Here is a 17,153-nt window from a genome sequence, read left to right on the forward strand (position 1 = left end):
TCGGTGGGTTCAATTTTCTTTGCGGCTGACGTAAGGGATTCACTCCTTCCTCCATCAAAATTCTGTGCATGCATGTAGAAGGGCTAATTCCCTTGATGTCTGTTATGGTCCATCCGATAGCAGTCTTGTGCTCTTGTAGTACTTTGACCAATTGTTCCTCTTGGTCGGCTTCCAAACTATTGAGATGATGACTGGTAATGTTTCTCCTTCTCCAAGGAAAACATACTTGAGATGTTTTGGAAGTGTCTTTAGTTCGACCATGGGTGCCTGCAAAACAGATGGAAGGCACCAAGTATTAGAGATTGGTAATAATATATAAGAGATATTACCTGACTGAGGTAGCTCAGGTGAACTGTTCAGAATTCCCTCAATCTCAGAACTCTCTTGACGGCTAGGTTTCTTCTCTCTTTTCTTAGATTTAATTTTCTTTCATGAATTTTTCTAGAAAATTCATGAATATTGTTGGCTAAGTTTTAGTACTTGGTTGAGGAAGACGAACCCTTGAGTTATTTTATTTGTGAGATTCGAATTTTTCATTGTTTAATTCCAAAATGCGTATCAAGATTTGTTTTGGATTGATTGCCATGCTTGTATGTGAGATTTTAGGATTGATCACCTTAGGGTTTTGCTATACAATCTATTTCTAAATTAGAACTCAAATCCGTAATTGTTTGAATCATGTGATTTGTGAAGAAACTATGATTAATATTTTCTGTTGTTGAATTTTTTAAATCGTAGGAACAACAATTGACTAGATTAAATACAATCGCTGGTATTGTGTTGTCTAGATTCATCAGTTTTACTCATTTGAATGCTACCGTGGATTTAAATCTAATCGTTGGTATTGGGTTAATTTATGGGGTAAGGGTTAACTTAGAACGCTGGACTAAAATTAAGGTGAAACGGGAATTAAATTTCCAATGATGAATATTCAATGTGAATTAATTATTTTTAGGGAATCGATGATCGAATTAATAATTTCAAGGGTGTAGTCGACCGATACCAAGTCTCGTTAGTTTATTGATCTTTCTTATTTTAATTCTTGCATAGTAGTTAATAAAATCCAAAAATTCCCTTTTATTATTTTTAGTATTTTAGAACACTATTTAAATTTCACTTTTCTCGTGGGAACGATCCCTACTCACACTACTGCATAATTTGTTATCTGATTTGAGTCGGGTAATTTGGGCGTGACGCGACTTAGCGCTACCAAATTTTGGCGTCGTTGCCGAGGAACGGTGTTTAATTTATTTGTGTTCTTGTTTTTATTTTTATTTTTTTATTCTTTCCCCAGTGCTTCTCGGGTTTGTTCATGCTTTCAGGTGACTCTTCGGAAGAAGAATTTCCATACGACCCGGAGATAGAAAGAACTTTGCATAGGCGAAGGAGAGAAGCTTGTAAGAGACTAGAAGAGGACGAGCGCGTGGTTGAAGATCTGACAAGAGCAATGGCTGACAACGCCAATCTGAGTTTGAGACAATTGGGCACTCCTGATCCCAACCAGCAGCCTTTATGCATTACTTTTCCTACTCTAGAAAATAATGCTACTTTTGATCTTAAATCTGGACTAATACATTTGTTGCCTGCTTTTCATGGTCTTGCAAGTGAGGATCCCCACAAGAACTTAATGGAATTCCATGTGGTGTGCACAAGCATGAAACCTCATGGAGTAACAGATGAGCAAATTCAATTGAGAGCCTTTCCTTTTTCTTTAAAGAATGCTGCTAAGGATTGACTATACTATCTACCTTCTGGATTCATTACCACCTGGCAGAGATGAATAGGATCTTCTTAGAGAAGTATTTTCCAGCTTCAAGAGCAGCAAATATCAGAAAGGAGATCTATGGCATTAAACAGTATACAGGAGAGTCACTTCACGAGTATTGGGAGCGGTTCAAGAAGTTTTGTGCTAGCTGTATGCAGCACCAGATAAGTAAAAAAATTTTAATCCAATACTGCTATGAAGGTTTGTTGTCTCATGACAGGAGTATGTTAGATGCGGTCAGTGGAGGAGTTTTCGTGGACAAAACTCCAGTACAAGCAAGGAACTTGATAGAGAATATGACTGCTAATTCTCAGCAATTTGGCACTAACAGGAGTGATCTAGTGCCAAGAAGGGGCAACGAGGTAAATGTTTCTTCTCTTGAACAACAATTGATTGAACTGATCTCTCTTGTGCATCAAATGGCTATAGGGAATGGACAAAATGTGAAAAGTGTGGAATCTATGCTGCAGTGGGACATGCAACTGACATGTGTCCCACACTTCAAGAGGGATCTACTGAACAAGTCAATGCAGCAGGAGGATTTCCTGGGCCATCACAGCAGAGAAATTATGATCCTTATTCGAATACATTCAATCGAGGTTGGAAGGATCATCCAAACCTCAGATATGAAAATCATGCAATGAACCAGCCTGCACCTCCAATGAATTAATCGAATGCTCAAGCTTATAGGCCACCGTATCCTCCATGGCCACAGCGTCCTAAAGTTCCAACGCCTGGTGAGTTTCTAGAAAACATTGTTAAGGATCTTGCTACTAATACTGTAACTTTTAAACAGGAAACTCGAGAAAGTATCCAACACTTGAACACTCAAATGGGGCAGTTGGAAACCACATTCAATAGGTTGGAGGCACAAAACTCTAACAGCTTACCATCACAGACAGTGGTGAATCCAAAGGAGAATGTGAGTGCAATCACCTTGAGGAGTGGAAGAGACTTGAAGGTCCGTGAAGAGGTGGTTCACACACCGGTAAATAATGAAGAAGTGGAGAAAGAGCCAGTACAGAACGAAGAGGCACTGAGAGGTAAGTTTCCTCCCCTTTCTGAGTATAAACCTGTAGCCCCTTTTCCCTTAGCATTGAAAGGGTCTAGGAAGAATGAAGGAATTAAGGTGTTGTATGAAATTTTTCGTAGATGTGAGGTAAATATTCCTTTGTTAGATGGTATCACTCAAGTACCTCGCTATGCTAAATTTTTAAAAGAGTTGTGTACTGTGAAGAGAAAACAAAAACTGAAGGGATGTCAGAGAGTTGAATTGGGAGAACAGGTTTCTGCTGTAATTCAAAGAAAAATACCTACAAAATGCAAGGATCCAGGTATGTTTTTTATTCCTTGTAAAATAGGAGATGTTCAGCTTGACACGACCATGTTAGATTTAGGAGCATCGATTAATGTTGTAAGGCCCGGGATTATTTAATTTAATCCGAGATTATTTAATTTTAATCCACATATATTTAATTTGGGAATATTTAGAGTTTTGATTTAAATTCTAATATTCTTCAATTATTTAGGATTGAAATTGAATTTAAAAAGGACCTAGGACCGAATTGAAAATACTGAAGAATTTAGGGGCTAAAATGCAATTTGGCTTGAAGTTATCAGATTATTATTGCTTATTCAGCATGTATGCGTGTATGTGTGATATTAATTTCAGAAAAATTGAACAGAGCAAGACGAGATCTTCATTTTCTTTGAATTTCCAATTTAAAAAACCCCGTAACTTTTGATCCGCTTGTTCGATTTCAATTCCGAAAATAGTTCTGGAATCCTTGCGACCTTGCAACAAGGACTTCTATTTGGTGTAAGTTTTTAATTATTTTGGAATGTTTTGAAGATTGAAATATTGCAGAGATCAGATTTTATGCTCTATGCATGTTCGTGAGCTTTTGTATCTTGTATATTCGAAATCGAATTGACGAACGGATATTGTTTGGATTTCTTATGAATTACCAACATGGGTTCAAATAGTTATGCTTTGATTATGCTGATATTTGATGATGTTTTGCTGTGATATGTTGGTTTGAAGTATATATGAAGTTAGAATGGTTTCGATATTATGTCGGTTACCGATTTTCAATCGCTACGCCGTCGATTCATGTTTTGAGACCGTTTTGATAGTCTATGATTGAGATTAGATGTTCTTTGAGATGTTGTTGATGTTGTAGAAATTTTATGCTTCCATTTCAGACTAGTTTTGAAGGCTAACGACTCAAGAACTTTGAATTCAAACCGAAGAAAAATAAGTCAAGGTTTGAAGTCATTTTGTTGAAGATTTAATGATAATTTTTAACAGATTTTGGAATGATAGAATTGAAGGGAGATTGATATGAATGTTTTGATGTTATGTTTTAGATTTGAAGCGTTCAAAATCGAGAAAACCAGAAGGTATAAGACAACATCGCGAGTCAAGGATTTGAAACTCGAGAATGAAGCTTCTTGAGTTGTCCCGCAAAAATCACATACTTGTTTATTGTTTTGATTTGATTTTGATGTTGTCGATCCATCTTAGGTAGTGGATCTTTGAGTCGATATTATTACGATGATGATATGATATGATATTGAATTGATTCTATGCCGAGGTCGGAGGCGACCTTATTTTCTAGTCAAGAATGACTACGATAGATGGATATCCATATCAAGATCGGTTACGAATCTTGATGGCAACGACGAGATATGAATCAATTCTTGATCAATATATGTGTTGTTTACTCTACTGTTGAGTCGATTATGATTATATTTGATATGATTTATTTAACGCTTTATATATGTCGATTATACTGGGAATGATTTCTCATCGGAGTTTATCCGGTTGTTGCTTTATTTTGTATGTGTGCATGGAAACAGAGGGGGCATGATCTAGTCAAAGACGTCATTGACATCTTGGGAGAGAGTTAAGCACGTGAGGACTCGGGTTTTAGCTAAAGTTAGAAGTTTTAGAAGCATCAAACATGTTAGAATATTGTGGTTTGAAGTACACTTTTGAGAATCGTTATAGTTGTGTCGTTTATCGCTTTGTTAATGATATGTTTGATGTAATAAATGCCTGAATATATATTTGAAACTTCATTTATGTATATATTCCTGTATTAGATTTTATAAACCATGATTGGAGTTGGTTTTTGAATGATTTGGATTGAATGTTCGAAGTTGACAGCAAAAATAAATCTGCAGAATTTCTAAAGTAGGGGAGCCGCTCGATCGGGTGAATTGCACCGATCGAGCGAGGCCCTTAAATTTTCAAAACAGAGAATTGGAATTTTGAGCTCGCTGGATCGGGTGAGTTCCACCGATAAATCGAGGCCAAATATGTTTCAGACCCGAGAGCTGATGATTTAAGCTCGCTCGATCGGGTGAGTTTACCCGATCGAGTGAGGTGCTGAAATTTTAAAAAAAAAATTAGCTCTTGGTTTTAATATTAATTATTGTTTGATTAATTGTTACCTAATCATTAATTTCCCAAGATGAGATTAGCAACCCGAGGTCCCCACCACAGGTGGTATCAGAGCTTAAGTTTCTCGGACTGAGAATAGATGAGCGGGGTAGATCGAGACCTTTTGTGTGATTTCTTTATTCTCGAAGCATGATTACGATTTGAGTCTATTTATTGCTTTGAGAATTATATACTTGCTTATATATCTGAGATGATTGGAAGTATGTGATATTGGGAATGAATCAGCATAGATTCTGAATCAGAACTCGATTTCTTGAAGATGCATGAAAATGCTAATCAGAGGAAGGCTGAAACAGAACTGTGTTCTGAGATATATTTTGAAAATTGTGCACTAATCTTTTTGATTATCAAATATGCCTCCCCTACCAGCACCGAATACTAGACGTACTGTAGCAGTGAATCAGCCAGAACAGACTAATGCTGCACAGGTACCAGTAACAGCACCTGACGTAGGACATGGTAGTACTTCTGTTGATACTTTGAGTGGTGATGAAAATCCGATGGAAAAACTGCTGAAACGATTTCAGTCCTTCAAACCACCGACTTTACAAGGAACTGAGAACTTTGTTGATTGCGAGAATTGGCTGGAGGATATCGAGCAGTTATTTGAATCCCTCGACTATACAGATGATCGTCGTGTTAGACTAGTGATCCATCAATTACATGGCCTTGCAAAGAATTGGTGGGTAGCGACAAAGAGAGCGTTTGAAAATCGAGGTACAGTTATTACATGGTCTGTATTTAAAATAGCTTTCTATCAACGGTTCTTTCCTATTTCTTATCGAAAGGACAAGGGAGTGGAATTTGCAAGTTTTCAATAGGGACAGATGAATATTGAAGAATATGTTGCAAAGTTCACCAGCCTACTGAAGTTTGCTCCACATATCGCTGGGAGTGATGAAGCTCAATCCGATCAATTTATAAATGGCTTGAATCTAGATGTGTTCACTCTTGTAAATGCGGGAAGACCGAATAACTTTGCCGATGCTCTGAATCGTGCAAAGGGAGCTGAAGCAGGAATACTGAGGCAACGAGGAGCACAGTTTGTGCCACAGCCGATGAAACAACTGCAAAGCAGCAACAGATTCCACCACCACCTCGATTTGATGTTGGAGGTAGTGGCAGTGGCAAGAAGAATTTCTTTAAGGGAAAAAGCAAACAGTTTAAACGTACAGGTAATAGCTCTTCTAGTTCAAGTGGATCCAGACAGTTTAGAGGTGGACAGAAATCCGGTACTTCTGATGTCTACTGTTCTAAATGTGGAGGACGTCACACCAATGAGCAGTGTAGATGAGTGTTTGACACCTGTCACATTAGCCAACAACCGGGTCATTTTGTGAGAGTATGCCCACAGTGAGGGTCAGGAAGTACTCAGGGTGCAAGTGGATCTTGATCAGTGACACAGCCAGAGAGGCAAGCATCCTCAGTGCATTCATTTCAATCTCAGCCATCATCACAGAGCCGTGCTAGACGAAGTCAAGCTGGGAGCCAGCAACAGAGGCAACAAGCTTGAGTGTTTGCATTGACTGAGGAGCAAGCACAAGATGCACCTGATGATGTGATTGCAGGTAACTGCTCTATTTATGGTTACCCTGCTTATGTGTTAGTTGATACTGGTGCATAACACACATTTCTTTCTGAGAAATTTGTTGTATTACATGAATTTCCTGTTGAACCCTTAGCTACTGTCGTGTCTATTTCATTACCTTTGGGAAGAGGTATTATATCAGTGAAGTCTGTAAGAAATTGTACATTGCAGTTTGAGGGTCATGAGATTGAGCTAGACTGTATTGTTCTTGGTTTATCTGATTTTGATTGTATTATCGGTATCGATATGTTAACCAAGTACAGAGCTACAGTTGACTGTTTTCAGAAGATTGTAAAATTCAGACCTAATATGGCTGATGAGTGGAAATTTTATGGTAATGGATCACGAGCCAGAATTCCTTTAGTATCCGTTATTTCTATGACTGATTTATCGCAGCAAAAGGATTTCTTATCTATGTTGTTGATGTATTGAAAGCTAGCCCGAAATTGGCTGACTTGCCAGTGGTTAGTGAATTCGCTGATGTTTTCCCTGACGAGATTCTGGGATTGCCTCCGTTTCGAGAGGTAGACTTCAGTATAGAATTGATGACAGGTACACAACCGATATCAAAAGCACCTTACCGTATGGCACCAATTGAATTGAAAGAACTGAAAGAGCAGCTTGAAGATATTTTAGCCAAAGGTTATATCAGACCGAGTGTTTCTCCTTGGGGCGCTCCGGTTTTGTTTGTTAGAAAGAAAGACGGATCGATGAGGTTATGTATTGACTACCGGCAATTGAATAAAGCAATGGTAAAGAATCGCTATCCTTTACCTATAATCGATGATTTATTTGATCAATTTCAGGGTTTGTCAGTATATTCAAAGATTGATTTGAGATCAGGCTATCATCAATTGAGGGTGAGACATGAAGATATCCCTAAGACTGCATTTAGAACCAGGTATGGCCATTATGAATTCATAGTCATGCCTTTTGGTCTAACGAATGCACCAGCAGTATTTATGGAATTGATGAATAGAGTATTTCAAAAATATCTAGATGATTTCGTAATTATATTTATCGATGATATTTTGATTTACTCTAAGAATCTGTGTGATCATGCCAACCATCTCAGAACTGTATTAAGAATTTTGCGAGAAGAGAAATTGTATGCCAAGTTGTCAAATTTTGAATTTTGGTTGCAGAAATTTGTTTTTCTTGGTAATATTATTTCAGGAGATGGTATTTCAGTTGATCCAAGCAAATTTGAAGTAGTGATAAGTTGGCAGAGACCGACATCTGTGCCAGAAATTCGAAGTTTTATGGGCTTAGCCGGATATTATCGTCGATTTATCAGAAATTTCTCGTCTATTGCGAAGCCTATTACTCAGATTACAGAGAAAAATGCACCATTTTTTTGGTCTGAGGCATGTGAAGCTAGTTTTCTTGAATTGAAGAAAACAATTGACTACATCACCGGTCTTGACAATCCCTTCAGGTACTGGTGATTTTGTTATATATTGCGATGCTTCTCATCGAGGTTTGGGATGTGTTTTAATGCAGAGAGGACACGTTGTTGCTTATGCTTCTTGACAATTGAAACCACATGAATTCAGATATCCGATTCATGATCTTGAATTGGCAGCTATCGTCTTTGCATTAAAGATCTGGCGACATTACCTGTATGGTGAAAAGTTTGAAATATTTTCTGATCATAAAAGTCTGAAGTATCTGTTTTCACAATCTGAGCTGAACATGAGACAAAGAAGATGGCTCGATTTATTGAAAAATTTCGATTGTGAAATCAAATATTATCCAGGAAAATCAAATGCAGCAGCAGATGCCCTAAGTAGAAAGGTATGTGCTTTATCCTTGTCTACTATAGGTGTATCTCATTTGATTGAAGATTGCTGTATTTCGGGATTAATATTTGAGACAGATAGAAGACCAATGAGAGTATGTGCTATCAGTGCTGAGCCAGAACTGTTGATTCAAATCAAAGAAGCATAGAAATCTGATTTGAATGTTCAGAAGTCGATTGAAAAGATCAGATCAGGACATCAGTATGAGTATCAGGTTAGTGATGATGATATTCTGTATGTGAATAACCGAATTGTTGTTCCCGATCTTTCAGATTTGAGACATAATATTTTGAAGGAAGCTCATTGTAGTCGATTCAGTATTCACCCTGGAGGCAGAAAAATGTAAACGATTTGAAAAATCAGTACTGGTGGAAACAAATGAAGTCTAATGTGACTGAATTTGTATCAAAATGTCTGAATTGCCAACAGGTGAAGGCTGAGAGGAAGAAACCAGGTGGTTTGTCGCAGAGTTTATCTATTCCTAAATGGAAATGGAATCACATTTCCATGGACTTTGTGATGAAATTGCCATGATCATCCCGAGGATGCGATGCTATTTGGGTGATCATTGACAGGTTGACAAAATCTGCATGTTTTATTCCATATCGAATGACATATCGTCATGATCAAATGACAGATTTATATGTTCGAGAAGTGGTACGATTAAATGGTGTGCCAAAGTCGATTGTATCTGATCGAAATCCGAGATTCACTTCGCACTTTTGGCATAGCCTATAGCAAGCTCTAGGTACGCGCTTACTTTTGAGTACCACTTATCATCCTCAAATCGACGGACAATCTGAACGAACTATTCAATCTCTTGAGGATATTCTTAGAGCTGTAGTACTTGATTTTGGTACTAAATGGCAAGATTCCATACCACTTGTGGAGTTTTCTTATAACAACAGTTATCAGACGAGTATAGAGATGGCTCCATTTGAAGCATTGTATGGGAAGAAGTGTCGATCGCCATTGTATTGGGATGATGTGTCAGAGGTACCTGAGTTGGGACCAGATATGATTAGACAGATGACTGAGAAGGTGAAGTTGATACAGCAGAGGATGAGAACAGCGCATCATAGACAATTCAGATATGCGAATGTTCGACGACGGTCGTTATCGTTTGAACAGGGAGATAGAGTGTTCTTGAAGATTTTACCGTTCAGGGGCACGGTCCGATTTGGCAAATAAGGAAATTTATCTCCACGTTTTATCAGTCCATACGAGATACTCGAGAAGATAGGCAATCTGCTTATCGACTCGCTCTTCCTACATCTTTATCTGGTATACACGATGTATTTCATGTCTCGATGCTTCGAAAGTATCAACCTGATGAATCTCATATCTTGCAACCTGATGAAGCTGAATTGGATGAAACTCTTAGCTATTTTGAAAAACCGATTCAGATACTTGATCGTAAGGAAAAGCAACTCCGAAACAAGATCATTCCATTGGTGAAGATTCAATGGAGTCGGCTTGGAGTTGAAGAGGGACATGGGAAGTAGAAGATGACATGAGGCAGAGATTTCCCTATCTATTCCACTGATGTGAGTTTTTATTCAATTTTCCGTTATTCTTTATCTTATGTGCATACAGACTGCATATCTAGACTGCTTATGAATTCGAGGACGAACTCATGCCTTAGTGGGGGAGAAATGTAAGGCCCGGGATTATTTAATTTAATCCGAGATTATTTAATTTTAATCCGAGTATATTTAATTTGGAAATATTTAAAGTTTTGATTTAAATTCTAATATTCTTAAATTATTTAGAATTGAAATTGAATTTAAAAGAGGGTCTAGGACCGAATTGAAAATACTGAAGAATTGAGGGGCTAAAATGCAATTTGGCTTGAAGTTATCAGATTATTATTGCTTATTCAGCATGTATGCGTGTATGTGTGATATTCATTTCAGAAAAATCGAACAGAGCAAGCCGAGATCTTCATTTTCTTTGAATTTCCGATTTTAAAAACCCCGTAACTTTTGATCCGCTCGTCCGATTTCAATTCCGAAAATAGTTCTGGAATCCTTGCGACGAGGTCTTCGATTTGGTGTAAGTTTTTAATTATTTTGGCATGTTTTGAAGATTGAAATATTGCAGAGATCAGATTTTATGCTCTATGCATGTTCGTGAGCTTTTGTATCTTGTATATTCGAAATCGAATTGACGAACGGATATTGTTTGGATTTCTTATGACTTACCAACATGGGTTCAAATAGTTATTCTTTGAGTATGCTGAGATTTGATGATGTTTTGCTGTGATATGTTGGTTCGAAGTATATATGAAGTTAGAATGGTTTCGATATTATGTCGGTTACCGATTTTCAATCGTTATGCCGTCGATTCATGTTTTGAGAACGTTTTGATAGTCTATGATTGAGCTCAGACTAGTTTTGAAGACTAACGACTCAAGAACTTTGAATTCGAACCGAATAAGAAGAATTCAAGGTTTGAAGTCATTTGGTTGAAGATTTAATGATAATTTTGAACAGATTTTGGAATGATAGAATTCAAGAAAGATTGATATGAATGTTTTGATGTTATGTTTCAGATTTGAAGCGTTCAAAACCGAGAAAACCAGAAGGTATAAGACGACATTGCGAGTCAAGGATTTGAAACTCGAGAATGAAGCTTCTTGAGTTGTCCCACCAAAATCACATACTTGTTTATTGTTTTGATTTGATTTTGATGTTGTCGATCCATCTCAGGTAGTGGATCTTTGAGTCTATATTATTACGATGATGATATGATATGATATTGAATTGATTCTATGCCGATGTCGGAGACGACATTATTTTCTAGTCAAGAATGACTACGATAGATGGATATCCATATCAAGATCGGTTACGAATCTTGATGGCAATGACGAGATATGAATCAATTCTTGATCGATATATGTGTTATTTACTCTATTGTCTAGTCGATTATGATTAGAGTTGATATTATTTATTTAACTCTTTATATATGTCGATTATACTGGGAATGATTTCTCATCAGAGTTTATCTGGCTGTTGCTTTGTTTTGTATGTGTGCATGGCAACAGAGGGGGCAGGAGCTAGTCAAAGACGTCATTGATAGCTTGGGAGAGAGTTAAGCACGTGAGGACTCGGGTTTTAGCTGAAGTTAGAAGTTTTAGAAGCATCAAACATGTTAGAATATTGTGGTTTGAAGTACACTTTTGAGAATTGTTATAGTTGTGTCGTTTATCGCTTTGTTAACGATATGTTTGATGTAATAAATGCATGAATATATATACTTGAGACTTCATTTATGTATATATGCCTGTTTCAGATTTTATAAACCATGATTGGAGTTGGTTTTTGAATGATTTGGATTGAATCTTCGAAGTTGACAGCAAAAATAAATCTGCAGAATTTCTGAAGCAGGGGAGCCGCTCGATCGGGTGAATTGCACCGATCGAGCGAGGCCCTTAAAATTTCAAAACAGAGAATTGGAATTTTGATCTCGCTCGATCGAGTGAGTTCCACCGATCGAGCGAGGCCAAATATGTTTCAGACCCGAGAGCTTATGATTTAAGCTCGCTCAATCGATTGAGTTTACCCGATCGAGCGAGGTGCTGAAATTTAAAAAAAAAATTAGCTCTTGGTTTTAATATTACTTATTGTTTGATTAATTATTATTTAATCATTAATTGCCCTAAGATGATATTAGCAACCCGAGGTCCCCACAAATGTCATGTCATACTCTGTTTATGCGTCCTTGAATCTTGGGCCTTTGAATAAAACTGCAATTGTTATCCATATGGCTGATAGATCTACTATTCATCTGAGAGGTGTGTTATAGGATGTTCTCGTGCAAGTTGATAAATTGGTTTTTTCTGATGATTTCTATGTGCTAGATATGAAAAATAATGATATGAAATCCCCAATTTTGCTAGGAAGATCATTTCTGAAAACTTCGAAGTCTGTTATAGATGTTAACAATGGAACTCTCACTATGGAGTTTGATGGGGAGATTGTTATGTTTAATATTTTTGATACCCTGAAAACTCCTAGTTGTGAAAGTGTTGCTATTAATACTATTGATGTCAATAATCACTTGTCACAGGAACACAAGGAAGTTGTGAATGAAGATAAGTTGAAGGAATTTATTGAACAACCTGCTAAAAATTCTATTGCTGAAATTTTTCTCTCTGATTTGCAGGTACCTAAAACTGAGACAAAATTTCCTCCGGGTCGATCAAAAGGAATCCCCAAGAAATCAAAGCAGAAGAATCATGGGACGAAAATAACTGGAAAACTGCGCAAGTAGGTGAAGGTGGTTAGAAAAACTAGATATAAACCACCTTGAGGAACTTAAGCATGCAGTCGGGCCGACGACTGTAAACAGAGGCGCTGCTTGGGAGGCAACCCAAGGGGAGTATTTTCTTTCATTCTTAGTTTTTATTTATTTTTGTTTTGTTTTTTTGCTTACATTGGGGATAATGTAAGATTTTAAGTATGGGGGAGAGACTTAGCCAGTCATTGAGAGAATTTAGCCTTTTTTTTTTTGACAAAAAAAATATTTTTTTTAGAGCTCATAGTTTGTGATGAATTTGACTGTTGAAATTCATTAGCCCATGAAGATATCTAATTGATGACATGCATGCTTTTGAAAATAGATGATTTGCTAACTTTGGAACACTCTGATATCCAATGCAAATTAGACTTTGATATGGTTGTTGAATTTTTTTTAAGCACGCATGAGTCATGGCTTGTGAATTGTATATGACATAGTGAAGGTCGTGTGAGCCTTGTGATAGTCTTAGGAAGTCGCTAGCCTATCAACCTCCCTTTTGAGCTTAATACAAAAAAGAAAAAGAAAAAGAGTAAAGAATGGAGTTAGTAAGGTGAGGGGAGGCATTGGAATGAGGATTGAAATTCTAGTCCTATAAATTCCAAGAGCTAAATATGGAGGAGAATGTATGGAGTTGAGGATAACCGAGTGCAATTACTCGGACAAGTGAAAAGACTATAAAATTTCTCAACTGTTTAATTTGATTTGTTGGTGTTCAACTTGAGCTATTGTGGGGATTTACATTGAATGGATCTGTGAAGTGTGCATGACACTGGCTAATGACCAAACACACACACACGTTCGGGGCTATATCTCTAGTTGAAATGTCTGGATATTGAACTTGTTCCGTTGTTAGCATTTTAGCGCCTTTCTTGAACATGCATTGAGTTTATTCCTGAGGCACAAATGTAAAGATCATGGTTATTTTTGTTATGGATTATGAGTTTGAGCTTATTTTTGGTTTTGTGTTGCTCGAGGGCGAGCAAGGATTAAGTATGGGGGAGTTTTATGTGATGATATTTTCCTATATTTATGTGTGTTAATTGGTGTGATTAGAAGAGTTTGCATTGATTAAATTCATTGTATTGTTACTAATGAATGTTTTTGGTTTGATTTAGGAAAAGAGAATAAATGGAGCTAAAGATGAAAGGAAAGAGCCGAGATAAGAGAAGAATTACGAAGCAGCAATGGTCAGAAAAATCATTTTTAATTTTAGAGAAATCCAAATCCGATCTCCACCGTTCAGAATGAATTCAAGATGTTTTGAAGTAGCTGTCCAAATTTCAGTTCAATCTGACGGCTTGATCTCCGGATATGAATTTTTCAAAATCACTGCTCGCTGGAAAAAAAGATGCTCGCTCGATCCGTAAAATTTAACCGATCGAGCGGGCGCAGAAATAAAATTTGGACATAAAGTTGGCAGAATTTGGCTCGCTCGATCCGTGCAATTTAACCGATCGAGCGGGCAAGAAGAAAAGTCGGGAATTTATATTTTAAATAGGAAACTTTCTTGGGAAGGACTTTATACTTTAAATATCATCTAGAACTCAAAAATATATGATCTTTCGACAGCTAGAAAGCTTGAAGAACTCTCTTGGCGGCTAGGTTTCTTCTCTCTTTTCATAGATTTAATTTTCTTTCATGAAGTTTTCTAAAAAATTCATGAATATTGTTGGCTAAGTTTTAGTACTTGGTTGAGGAAGACGAACCCTTGAGTTATTTTATTTGTGAGATTCAAATTTTTCATTTTTTAATTCCAAATTGCATATCAAGAGTTGTTTTGGATTGATTGTCATGCTTGTATGTGAGATTTTAGGATTGATCACCTTAGAATTTTGCTATACAATCTATTGCTAAATTAAAACTCAAATCCGTAATTGTTTGAATCATCTGATTTGTGAAGCAACTATGATTAATATTTTTTGCTGTTGAATTTGTTAAATCGTAGGAACAACAATTGACTAGATTAAATACAATCGCTGGTATTGTGTTGTCTAGATTCATCAGTTTTACTCATTTGAATGATACCGTGGATTTAAATCTAATCGCTGGTATTGGGTTAATTTATGGGGTAAGGGTTAACTTAGAACGCTGATGTCTAGTTAACTAAAATTAAGGTGAAACAGGAATTAAATTTCTAATGATGAATATTCAATGTGAATTAATTATTTTTAGGGAATCGATGATCGAATGAATAATTTCAAGGGTGTAGTCGACTGATACCAAGTCTCGTTAGTTTATTGATCTTTCTTATTTTAATTCTTGCATAGTAGTTAATAAAATCCAAAAATCCCTTTTTATTATTTTCAATATTTTAAGAACACTATTTAAATTTTACTTTCCTCGTGAGAACGATCCCTACTCACACTACTGAATAATTTGTTATCTGATTTGATTCGGGTAATTTGGGCGTGACGCGACTTAGCGCTACCATCGGTGATTAGATCCGCGAGTAAAAGTACAAATAACTGAGAGAGTATAAAATTTTATTTAAAAAAATTTTAATATGCTCTAAATGATCAAAATTTTAAAAGTACGCACTACACAATCTTAATACGGTCTAAATAATAGTAATAAAAAAATTACTATCAGAAAACGTGTTTTGAATGCATTACTATTTTGGGATGAAGTAATTATAAACTTGAAATCTATACAATCTTATAAAGGGTGAGACCTTGATAAAAACTACTTTGGTATGGCCCAAACACAACAAACTATATTTCCCGTTTCCACCCTCTCATTATTTGTTTTATAACCTTCCTTTGGTGGATTTTTTGGTAATCTTCACACAACTTCTTCCACGATCTAAAAACTGCTCGACACATTAACCTCATTCTTCAAAATTCAAAATGCTGGGCATTTGTATCTTCTTTTTTCACCTAGATTTCTTGCCACATTTTCTGAACATCATGTTTGTTAATGTCCCTCCCCATCATTTTATTTTGAACTATTTTTTATCCTCAGACAACAAAATTGTTATTCTACAACATGTTCATGGGTTGTCCATGAATAATGAAAAGGGGATAACACTAAAGTGGAAAATTTTGGAGTCGATGACTGCTAAATCAGATAAAATCAAGGGTGGAGGAGCCGAGTTCATTACACCTTTTCCAAGATCCATTTATTCGGGTTCGTTTTCAGAATGTTTTGTTTTTTAACATTAAACATTTTATGATCAAGTTTAGTTTTGAACGAAAGCTTTGAAATAGTGCAATCAACCTGTTCGGCAAGATGTGCAAAAAAGACGAGTCTTAATTAATTAATTAATTAATATATATATAGTGAGTAAATATCTTGGTATCAACTTTCATCTCTAATATCGACAGGATTTTATTAATCGAATTTTTCAATTCATTCTCTTGATTTGTTAATCCAGAATTTCCAGTATCAGGTTCAAGGTGTTGCAGACATTTTCTTCATAAACGCAGCTAAAGGTAAATTGGTATATAACTTAATTCTCTCTGCAATCTGTGCTATTTTATTTACTTAAAATTAAAAAGTTACTTTATTTATAAAGAAAGTTTTGAAATTTATTCCCGAGTCTCTTTGTTTGTAAATTAATTTTCTTTTCCTATTTTTCAAATCTAAATAATTTTTTCCACGTGCATTTCAATTATTTTGATCGCTCAATTTTTTTCCCATTTTAGATTTATATTGCTTGGATTTATGGGTTGGTTGGTTTTTTGGTCGAGGTTGCGTTGGATTAATGTCTCTCTTTTCGATTTTAAATGATGAACTCATTTGAAATGGGTGAGAAATCATTGAAACTTTTTTTTTCAGGTTGTTTTATACTAAAAAAAATCATTGAAAAATGAAGCTAATGGCATACCAACAAAAAAAAACTGAAGACCTGGAATGGTTTAATATTTTTGGTCTTTTCTCATTATAATTTTTTATTCAAATGTTGATTCCACACATCAAGATTCATTCAAAATATATTGATAAAAAAATTCTCAAAATTATACAACTATGATTAATTCTCACCAAACAAATTTATGGTGCTGCATAGCATGTATTTCACTGATCATTTGAGACTTTAATGTTTGTTCTTAATATAAAAAGGCAATATGATGGTGAGAAAAGTTCTCTCAGTTGATATAAGTCATCTGCATATGGTTGTCTTTTGATATCTTTGCATTAACTTATAAGATGCACATGCTATTACTTTTTCTTATATTTTCAAGATTTATTAAGTAGGCCTAAAAGGGTAGCTATATTAGGTGAAATTAT

General features: G+C 36.0%; 1 protein-coding gene across 1 annotated transcript; it reads left to right on the forward strand.

The window, feature by feature from the left end:
• The first annotated feature begins 1,776 nt into the window (after window positions 1-1,776).
• Window positions 1,777-12,899, forward strand: LOC140890111 (uncharacterized). The gene is made up of 7 exons (XM_073297871.1): window positions 1,777-1,880; window positions 1,986-2,364; window positions 2,562-2,808; window positions 5,604-5,951; window positions 6,290-6,409; window positions 7,219-7,286; window positions 12,432-12,899. The coding sequence occupies exons 1-7, from the start codon at window positions 1,777-1,779 to the stop codon at window positions 12,897-12,899; spliced, it is 1,734 nt and encodes a 577-aa protein (XP_073153972.1).
• Window positions 12,900-17,153: the final 4,254 nt, after the last annotated feature.

The sequence above is a fragment of the Henckelia pumila genome, chromosome 3 (assembly GCF_033568475.1).
Source record: "Henckelia pumila isolate YLH828 chromosome 3, ASM3356847v2, whole genome shotgun sequence".
In the NCBI taxonomy this organism is placed as follows: Eukaryota; Viridiplantae; Streptophyta; class Magnoliopsida; order Lamiales; family Gesneriaceae; genus Henckelia; species Henckelia pumila.